The sequence below is a fragment of the Sciurus carolinensis genome, chromosome 11 (genome assembly GCF_902686445.1).
Source record: "Sciurus carolinensis chromosome 11, mSciCar1.2, whole genome shotgun sequence".
NCBI classification, from domain to species: Eukaryota; Metazoa; Chordata; class Mammalia; order Rodentia; family Sciuridae; genus Sciurus; species Sciurus carolinensis.
The window spans coordinates 121,727,796-121,739,010 of NC_062223.1; the positions used below are offsets into that span (position 1 = coordinate 121,727,796).

The window sequence follows — 11,215 nt, forward strand, 5'->3', positions numbered from 1 at the left end:
CTCTTTTGTCTCAGCGTCAGGCGCCATCTTGACCATGCCTAAGGCTGGGGGTCCCGGAAACCCCGACAGGCAGAGACTTAGGTAGGGGCAAGTCTTAGAGGATTCTGCTTTAATTCAAAGGAGAAGGGCCTTATTCTGAAGACCAGAGTTGGACCACTGAGGAATTTTAAGCATGGTCAGATTTGTATTTTAGAAAGATCTCTTGAGCTATGGTGTGCAGGGCAGGTGCAAAACATACTGAGAAGTTATAGGATTATGAAGTCAACAGAGCTATTATGTGGTTTCTCAGAGAAAAAGAAAAGGGGTGGTCTCAAAGAGAAAAAGGGGAAGCTGGTTGAAAGTGAACAGCCATCATATTATTAGAGAAGAAAAGGAGATTGGCTTGGTACTGGGAGATGAGGCAGCTCATGCCTGCAGCTCCTGCCTTGGAGCCCTCTGTTCTCCATCCGATTCTTCAGCCCACTCCTAGGGTGCTCAGCCCGGCTCCTTCATGCACCCACACTCAAAGGTTCTTTGAACTCCCTGTATAAACTCCATCCCCCCACATCCTCCGTTCTTCTGGGGTCCCCACTCCCTGCCCAGGAATGGAGCTGGAGAATCCCCAGTTTGAAGCTAGTTTGAAGTTAAGAGAATCCCCAGTTGCACTGTAAGTAAGGAGACATGTGTTTCTGGCACTGCAGTTACTTGTTTTCCCACAGAAACATCATTACTCAGCAGTTAGGTTCTAAGGCACCATTAGTACTGTTTTCAAGTATTTCATATGGTTGTGTAGACTAGACTAGGAAGCTGGACATCATCATATTATTATTTCTATGGGAAAAGCATTCAGAGACTTGGAACAAACACACAGTCAAGGTGAAGGTAGCCTGTTTCCTCCAGAGTCATAAATTACCAGGGCCTAAAATGCAGCTCAAACACACTACCCTAGGAGACTTCTTTCCTGGTTAGTTCAAAGTCCAGCATCACACTGTTGTTGAAGATGCACTTTTAAACTCAGTTCTCAGTGAGAGGACTTAATGGCAGTCATGGGCTCAGTCGTTGCTAAGTTCTGTCTTAGCTCTTTTACCTAATATCCCTAATGTTAGGCAAGTTACTAATTTACTTGAACCCCTGATTCCTCATATACATAATCAGAATTATACTCTTTCTTTTTGTAGATTTGGAGTGATAAGTGGAATAATGTATTAAAAGCTTATTTCCTACAAAGAATAGACATCAGCCAAATGTTAGTTTCTTTTTCTTAGTTTCTTAGTCTCCTCCTTCTCTTGCTAATTTGAATTCATGTTTTACTGAGAAAAGGTAGAAGAAAGTACCTTGGTAACAGTGTGCATCATCAGAAATCTAAGAGCATAGGAAGGTAGGGAAGAGGAAGGAGGATTTCCAGTTACTGCTTCCCAAACACTCTTTCCAACTGGGCAAATCCCTCCTTTCCTGCTTTCTGTCTGGAATTTTGCAATCCCTATGTATCCATTTTCTCAGTCAATACCTTCAACCTGCATCTGACAAATACACAGAAGCTTTCTTTGTGCTTTAAGCTATTCCAAAAGCTAAAATGACTTAGAACTGAGCTATTTGTATAGGACAGCAGGTAGCCAGGGCACCAGACAGGAGGAGTCATTATCCAGGTCATGCCCATTTATTAGTCACATCAAATCTCGTGGTTTCCAAGGGAATCACCCTGAATCACATTAAAAATTTGAGGATTTATAAAGATAATAGGCCCAAGTCCCCTTCTTCTTTTGGCAAGTCTGTTGTGACTGACTTATGAATACCACCTATTGTCCCTGCCATTCAATCCAGACATCATCCACTAAGAGATTAACATAGTGCAAGGGATGACAAACAGTATAAAACTATACTTGTGGTGTCACAGCCTACCACAAAATAACTGCTTACAGCATTCTCCAGCAGCTGACTGTCGAGCTGCAGTAATTAACTCATGTGTTTGTTGTCACAGACAATCTGGGCATTGCTGCTTGGCTGCTTCGAAGAAGAGGTTTATTTGGATTAAGTTTAGCAACCACAGAGCAAATTTCCTTCACTTGCTGTTACCGAGTATTTGAGGCATTGTCTTGTGTCCCGTTTTTCAGTAACTTTCTCACACTTACACATCTGAGGAATTTTCTGGAGAATAGCCCTGCAGTGTCCCCCACAGCAGGGCACATTTCAGAGTTGAAACAAGTCCTCATGGAACAGTCAACGTCATTCCCAGCTCAGGCTCACTGAGTTCCGAGTTTACAATAAAAACCACTGGTCTGGCTAGAGAAGAATTGCCCTTAATTACTGGTAGAAACCTTCCATCAGAAAAACCCTTTTCCACTGCTGAAGCCATGAACTGTGAACATCAGTTCAGAGGAGCAGGGCTGGTTTGAGGGATGGGGCAGGGGTGGGTCCGTGTCAGCTGTGTCTTATGCAAAGACGAGCAGCAGTCAAGGGTTTGTCGAGAGCTTGCCGGTATTTTCTAATTTATCCCCCTGTGTTCAGAGACTTAATGGGGCTATCAGTGCTGGATGATGATGATGATGATGATGATGATGATGTTGATTATTTTGGCATTGTGCTACTCTGACCTTTTAGTCTTAGTAAAAAGCCAAAGAGAGGTAAATCAAAGTGAATTCTGGGGATTATTTTCTATAACAGACTTTTGAAGAGACAGAAAGTAGATTAGTGGTTGCCTAGGAGTAGAGGGGGAGGGGGAAGGGAGTGAGTGCTATTGGGTATAAGAGTTTCTCTTTAAGGTGATGAAGATGTTCTAAAATTGGATTGAGGTGATGTTTCATGCAACTTGGTGAGCAAACTACAAACCATTGAATTGTACGACTTCAAGTGGGTGAATTGTGTAGCATGTGAATTATTTTTCAATAAAGCTGTTAAAAAAGACTTAGATGGAGAGAGATCAAACAAAATCGCAGTGCTGAGAACCAGTTCAAGATTACTTGCGCCAAACTTAAGCAAATCCAGGATTTTCATTGCCAGTCATCCAGAACAAGCTTCGTTAGGAGGAACCACCATGGTCCCTTGAGAAATGTCTCTTTGCTGTGGGCACTTCGTCTTGTAAAGGGATTGACGGCACTGAGGGACAGCCCCTTTGGGCCACACGCTCTCCCTCCATGTGATATGTATGTGCAGTGCTGGGCCCTAGGCTCTGGTTTTCTGTGCTAACCAAGATGTTATTTGAGGTGATGGTAAGAACTGTGGCTGGAGGTCAGTGAGCAATTATTCATGGTTCACAATGTGTCTTTTGTGAGTCAGCGGAATGATTAAAAGTTAAGCTGCTTCAGACTAAGGATGAGATTTCTGGGCGCTGATCATTTCTTTCTCATCATCTTTGGACAAATTGGATTTATGACTTGGAGATGAGTGGGATTTTTTTTCTCTTCCTTTTCATTATTGGTTGACTCTGGCAAATAGTGATTAAGTGATTGCAAAACAATGATGCAGATGGCATATGCAAGAAGAACAAATTCACAGATGCAAGTATTAGTTTTCTGAGTTCACTCACCAATTAAAAATTACTAAAGGTTTTTAAGTTATAATCAAGGTTTGGACAAAAAGAGCTATCTAATTACTCCGTTGCTAGTGGAAATGCTAACTATGGTCTTAAACATGCTCGTTTTGTCTTAATAATTACAGTTCTATTAATTTACTCAAAGAAATAGAGTATCCCACAAACCCCCAGGACATCATAAATGTTGGACATCTAGAGAAGTAGTTTAACAATTAACTATAACTAGACTATAGAATATTATGCCTAAAAGTCACATTTTTGAAGACCAGTTTTAGTGGAAAATACAGTGTACTGCTGAAATGCTTAGTGAAAAAAACTAAGATAATATGTAGTGTGTGGACAATTTTATTTTATTTAGTTACTGGGAATTGCACCTAGAAGCACTTTGGCACTGAGATACACGCCCAGCTCTTTGTTAATTTTTTTTTTTTTTTTTCCCAGACAGGCTCTCGCTAAGTTGTGGAGGCTGGTCTTGAACTTGCAATCCTCTTGCCTCAGCCTCCTGAGTCACTGGGATTACAGGAGTCCACCACCATACCCAGCACATGTGGACAATTTTACAAAAGTACAAACAGGCAGATAAAATAGAAGGAAACAGCCATAGTGGTTTTGCTTAGTAGTGGCTTCTCTTTTCTTAAAGAAGATTCATGATTTTGAAATGTCCTCTCACCACTCGTTGAAAATTCTTTTTAAAAATCGCATCTGTACTGAACACTTACAGACTGTTTTCTTGTCATTCCCTAAACCATACAATGCAACAGGTCTTTACCTAGCATTTACATTGTGTTAGGTATCGTAAGCAAACTAGGAGGATGGGTATAGGTTATATGCAAATACCATACCACCTAATGTAAGAGATTGAGTATCTTTGGATTTTGTTATCTGCAAAGTGTCCTAGAACTGGTTCCCCTTGGACAATAAGGTACAACTGTACTTGGCTTTTGAGTCTCTAAAGTGGGAGGTGGTGATGAGGAAGCTAATTGAAATGCTGTCTGGGTGAACACTAGATCACTGTGAGTAGGACACATTTTTATAATGGTTGGTATCACATATATACATCAGTTTCTTCTTAAGATTGTGGAGTTTTATGAAGAAATTTTATCTCATATGGTAAAATGTTTTCTTTCATTTGAACTATCTCTGCCAAATTCTATCTTAGAAAAGGGCTCACTAGATAATGTCTATCATAGGTCTTCATGTCATAATTAACAGGAACATTCAACTTTTAGGAAGATGCTGTGCCTGACACTGACAATATGCACAGTATCATAGAACATATCTTCTTTGATATGGCTATTTTTTATCTATTCTAAGCACAAATTTAGATGCACCCTAAAACCATCCCTGTCATATAAACCATCTCTTTGATACTGTTTTTCCTGCCCCTCCCAGAAAAGGAAACCAAGTTAATTAATGAATTAAAAAATAAAAGGATTTGGTTTCCCCGCAAGGAGAAGTAGTGAGTCTAAACTTCAGTTTTAAAGTGGACAGCTGCAGTTTTGAGTATATCTTCATTCATCCTGTGGTCCAGAGAACACTGGGGCTTTCCCTGCTTACCATTGTGCTCATAATCTAAGAATTAAGTTGCTTCATGCTGTTGCTCAGTCTTGTTAGGTGTGTAATACTGTAAGAATTACAATGTAAAGTTCTTTGTGTTCTTCAAAATATCCAAAATCATACTAACTGAACAAAATGAATTTCTAAGTGGTCCTTGCCAAGACTCTTAAATGCTGACTTTCTTTTGAGTATTATGAATGAATTGTAATTGTTTTTTTTCTTAAAATTATCTTTTTTCCCAACAATCAATAGCAAAATTTTAAATTTTCTACTTTCTTTGCTTGTCTTCTATCTTATCTGTAACATGCAGTACTATAAATTCATTGGACAGGTTCTCTTTTTGAAGCAATGCAAATGTGTTTAGATTGCCTCATTCAGGGAAGTCATTTGGCTTAGCAAACTCAGGAGGCTGAGACAGGAGTTATTGGAGGTTCGAGGCCAGGGTCAGCAACTTCATAAGACCCTGTCTCAAAATAAAAAATTAAAAGGGCTATAGTAAAGTCCCAGTGGTTAAGTGCTTCTGGGTCAATCCCCAGTACCAAAATAATAACAACAACAAAATGACATATTACTAGCTTAAAATTTTTTATTTATAATTTTCAGAATTTCAACTTCCCTTATTGCAGACGTGGAAAGTCAAAACACATTAGCTAACCAGCCACGGATTCCCTAAGAGACTATTACTAATTTACTACCATTAAAATGGAAAAATTATCAAGAAACGCCCCATCCACTCAAGCTTCCATTCTTCATTTTCCTTCTTCCCTTACGTGCCTATCATTGCTTAGAAGAGCACAATTTCTTAAAAGAAACTGTTTCTGTGGTTGTTTGTAGAGTTCCAAGCTGAAAGGTTATCAAAAAAGAGACGTGAAGCTTGGAGGCCTGGGACCTGACTTAGAATCCGTCAGAGAAAAAGTGAGTGAGATGTGCATACAGTGTTTTCAGACCTGACTCCACTGGTCTGTCTTTTCACAAAACTGCATAAAGATGCTCCCCAGAATCGAACCCCTATGCAATGTCTCACACTGAATAGAGACCCTGGAGAAATAGCATGGGTAATAAAAGAGAAGCCCAGACACACTTTTTACGATCATATGAAAATATTTATCCAGTTTGTTTTATACACCCACTGCCCTTCAGTTTGTTTGGAAGGTCTGCACAGATAAGTAGCACACATGCATGTGAAAAGGGATGTGTATGTTCTATGGTTGTTGGTCTTTCCAGAAATAGTTATCTGGATAATTCTGAAAAGTGGCTACAAAGAAGACACTTAGGCACAACTTCCCTGGCCCCTGAGAAGTGCATCCATTTTATTCTTTTTCCTCTAGTGAAAGGAGATCTTCATTTAATGTGCTTTAACTGCGGTTGCACTCAGGCATAAAAAGAGAGTATAGTTCAAAGTTGGAAGCAAAAATGAAAACAAATTGGGTAAATGCAACAAAGAAGGGACTGAATGTGATTTAGCCACTGTTAAGGGAACACTGAGCTATTGCAGTGATGTTGCTCATCGCAGAGGCTCTCTCGGAGAAACATCAGCTGGACCTGTGATTCGTCATAACCCTGTCTCTCTGAACAGATGCAAAAATTAATACAGCAAAAGGAATATGCAAAACAAGTTAAGGAGTACAACATGAAGACACTATCTGTTCTGTCCAAACCACAAACAGCAAAAACTGAAAATAGATCAGCCATTCCTCGGCAGAAGGTAAGAAATTCTCATCAAGACATTTATTTTTTCAATCAAAATTAAAAGGAAACTTTTGTTACTTATTAACTTAAAAAAGGTTCCCCATGTGTTTGGCATGCGGAATCTATTTTAGCAGCTGCCATTCCTGCAGCTGCCCATCATCCATAGATACTGATGTGATATCTTACAGTCCATGCATGTGCACACACACATATGCACAAATGCGCATGCACTCACACTCAGTGCTGTAAGGAAAACCCTTTGATTTTCCTAAAGTTCATTGTCTCCACATCTTTTCTGCCAAATATAGAATATTAAGTTTGTTGTGCATAAAAATTATTAAGATGATTTCTTAGAAGATACTCACAATCCTAATTGTCAGTTCCATTCTCTATCATTAAATAAGTCTCAAAGGAATTAATGTCTCTTACTATTCATGTGTCAAAGAAAAGTCCTTCCTCATTTCTCTCAAGTTCATGACCCTACACTTTCCCATAGGAATTGCAATGTGTAGGTTCCTCTAGTGAAAGAAAATTATTTTAAGAAATACAGAATGTTCTTCCTCCCAGATGTCATCTAACCAGGAGTCGTGATGTGAGTGAAGTGTGTGCTGTGGAGTCACAGAGCTCTGCAGGGCAGGTCTGTACCTCAGTTGATGGGCCCAGTCCCAGGAAGGACAGGCAACCTTTGCACGAGGGCTAAGTGATCTTGTTCAGTCTGCAGGAATGTGGACTTCATGTTCTCTTTCACAGACCTCCCCAGACCTTGAAGACCTCAAACCTCTCAACTGAGTTTCCATGGTGCCACTTTTTCTTTTTTTCATCAATCCATCATATTTTCATGAAGAGCTTCAAGGCAACAAATCTATAATTAGAAATTCCTGTATATTCCACCCACATACACTGAGAAGTCTGGACTTTTTTTTTTTTTTCTGTGTTTTAGAATTTTTTCCCCTCCTAGGACCTATTTGTTCACATTTCAGTGCATAAATGCCTATTAAAATACAAAAGTGATACAAAGTCAGATTTAGAAATCACATTTAGTAGTCTCATTTTTATCATAACACCAGTCAGAACTGACATCATTGAAAAAAAAAAAGACTGCATTTTTTTCCAGCATCTAAATTTCTATTGATATACTACAGAAAGAAAAGAAATCAGCCTCTAATGCTTTTTAGAGTTCTAAGAACCTTAGAATAAGAGTAATTGGTCTAATAAAGGGCACTCAATTTTACATCAGTTACAGAGATATCTTTGGTCTCAAGCTATAACTAGTCCTCTTTAGGTATAAAGTTCTGCTAAGATATCCCTACCAGAAGCTAGATTTTCATAGGATTGCCAGAGACTAAGTAGATCCAACATATGAGAGACCTAGTTTCAAACACCTGAAGAAACACAGTTTTGTGAAGAAAACACCCAGAAGACACAACAGCTGTATTCATCATTATTCAACCTTTCCCCATACCATAATGTTTTGTGGCTAATTTATTTTGTTTAAACTGGGTATTATATGCCTTGTTTGCATTTTCCATTTGATTTCCATTTCCACCTATACTGTGGCAATCATTTCCACTTATGTTATAAATCAACATTTCATAAAACTAGCTTTAATTTAAGAAATCTAGGACTTACTTCCCATTTTAAGTAAAATTTTATCTTTATGCTTTTAGGCTTTGGAATATGCTAAGACCATCCCCAAACCCAAACCGTCAAATCTGACCGATCCAGCATCAAAGGAAAGAAAAAATCCAACCTATGGTGGAAGTAAAGAAAGTTTACCTGAAATCTCACTGCTGGAAATACTGCAGAATAGACACGAAAGGGAAAAACAGGCTGTGGCTGCTTTCAAAGTCCTACACATTGTGTAGACAACATTTGGTAGGAGCCAAAAACTCCGAGAACAGATGTAGAGGAGAGAGACTCCAACCTGCATTGAGTACAGCGACCTAACACTGTCTCCCTACTGAAGTCCATGTCTGATTTGTATAGATTTAGTAGAGGCCCAATCAGATTATGGTGCCATGTCTTACTTTTTTATTTTCCAATCAGTTAGAATTTGGACTGATAACTAGAAAATAAAGCTTTTGGTTTTACATTGGATCTTTCAATTTCATAAATTACCCCTGTCCTTCTTTAGCATAAAGAAAATCTTGCTGTTATTCAGAAATAAATCCACTTGTGTATCTCTCTTACCTCCCTGATAGGAAAAGCATAAACACTTCAGTTTCTCCTAAAATGAACTCAATTGGACCAATCACCAGTAAATTTTGAGATAACATTTCAGAACTTTTACTCAAATCTCCAAGTTTAGCAAAGGACTAAGATATAAAATTGAAAAAAAAAATGAAGGTACATCTGGATGTGCCTACTAAAATAGAACAAATCCAATGTCATTCTAACAGAGCATCAAGATATTAGTTACAAATCCTCCTCTGAGTCCAGAAATGCCGACTCAGACAACTCTGAGAGACACACTTTGTCAAAGCCACTTGCTCCAAGTACATAAATTTGATGGGGGCATCTTGCCATCACAAATATCTTAAAATATTGTCTTATGTATACTTTCACACAATCATAATAGGTAAGACAGAAGCATTCCATAGTTTACTACTGAATATAGATAAGAATAAATATTTTACTTTCATCTTTTGTAGCATTATAAAAATTCCTGGTCTTAATTACTGAAGATTTTAATTTTTATCTCCTTTTTTATATTAAATGGTCATTGCATATCCAGACATGGATAATTTCCACCAATTTGGGTCAAACATCTTTACACAAGAACTGACTTTGGAAATTCACTTCTATGTTGTATATATTTTACATATACCATGATGTGCCTGAATGTAACTTTTTCTTTATACTGGCAGCAGTTAGAGTTGAGAGTCTGTAAAGATAACAAGTATATAAATAGAAAATGGATGAATCATCTTTCAGTGGTATTTGGAAAATAATATCATATATGAGGAGTTCAAGAAAATCATAGCCCAAACTGCTGATAATATGTATTTGTAAAGAGACCCCTTCGGGATACATGGTAAAGACTTTACTAGAAACATTGATTTTTTTTTTTTTCCTAAACGACCTTAAATTTGAACTTACTTTGGAAGAAAAAGGATGCATGTAGAGACAGTGTCATATTTTCATAATTGAAGGGACAGGGTAAGATTTTTAAATATTTTGTTATCTATTAAAATAACTTGAAAGAATCTGGAGCCTGGAAAGAGTTTATCATGTCTTTTTCCAGAAATGTGGAGATCAAGAAAGATTCAGCAGCCCTGAAGTCCATCAGTCATATTGAGGGTTTTGAGAGAGTAGCCAGATCTCAATGCCCTGTCTTTTAGCACCACAAATGGTGCTGTATGATTGTGGAAAGATGATGTTCTTGTTTCTTTGTGTGGGCAAGGAGCATGGAGTTGCTGTGAATTTCAGTTTGGGGTCTGAATTTGCATTGAGTTCAGTTTTAGAACTATTCATTACTGTGTATCTGATAAATTTTTAAATTTTTTTTTAGTTGCAGATGAGCACAATACCTTTTTTTCTATTTATTTTTTTCTTTTTTTTTAATGTGGTGACGAGGATCAAACCCAGTGCCTCACAAGTGCTAGACAAGTGCTCTACCACTGAGCCACAACCCCAGCCCCTTGATAATTTTTTTATTCCCCTAATCATTTTTTAATATGTACAGTCTGGCAAAATTTCCTTACTGAATTGATAAAGTTGTAACAGACATAAAGAGCAACTCACACTTGGACGTTGAGCAGTAAGAGAGACACTTCCATTCTTTTTTCCAAAACATTTCAAAACCTTCCCATCAGTGTATTTCTGTTAGCTGACATATGGTTAGATCCTTCCAACACTTTCACACATGCTGTCAAAAACCAACACTTAGCTGGAGCAGGTGAAGTGATTTAGTTGATGTCAAAACATTTCACAGGATCCTTGCCCCAAGGTCAGTCTTTACCATCCAGTACATAAGACTCTAGAAAATCAGAATTCTTTATACAGTGTGCTAAGTAGAATTTAAAATGCCTTTGGCTAGAGAAATAAAATATATTTGCTGTAAGTTTTGCGTTGAAATGAAACTCCATCAAAATAATCTTTTGTTTAACCCCAAGTCATCTCACAATACTAAGATCCAGCAGAATGTTTAAGCTACCATGATCCTAGGACTAAGATATTTACACCAACAGTGAATGACAAATACTTTTTTGCTCCTTTTTAAAATTGTACTAATGACAATATCAATCTTTTATAAACCCAAGTGGATCCGTGATCAATTTTCCAGCCTATCTGTTTCAGATACTGAAGAAAATAAGAACAATCTGCCTATTAGAAAGCAAAGAACTTCAAACTTGAGTGACATAATGAGGGAGGGCCTGTATTTAACCAGATGTTATATATGCCATTGAAAGACATGGTATAATTATGCCTAATCTCTATGAGCTGGTAGAAATAAAGACC

General features: G+C 37.9%; 1 protein-coding gene across 3 annotated transcripts in view; it reads left to right on the plus strand.

Moving 5' to 3' along the window:
- Jhy (junctional cadherin complex regulator) overlaps positions 1-11,195 on the plus strand; it is a 66,153-nt gene extending 54,958 nt beyond the window's left edge. For all 3 annotated transcript variants that reach the window (XM_047517274.1, XM_047517276.1, XM_047517275.1), the window contains 3 exons: positions 5,900-5,980; positions 6,642-6,770; positions 8,422-11,195. In XM_047517274.1, coding sequence (XP_047373230.1) covers positions 5,900-5,980; positions 6,642-6,770; positions 8,422-8,619 — 408 coding nt within the window. In that variant the 3' untranslated portion in view covers positions 8,620-11,195. The remainder of the gene's footprint in view (positions 1-5,899; positions 5,981-6,641; positions 6,771-8,421) is intronic.
- The last annotated feature ends 20 nt before the right edge of the window (positions 11,196-11,215 follow it).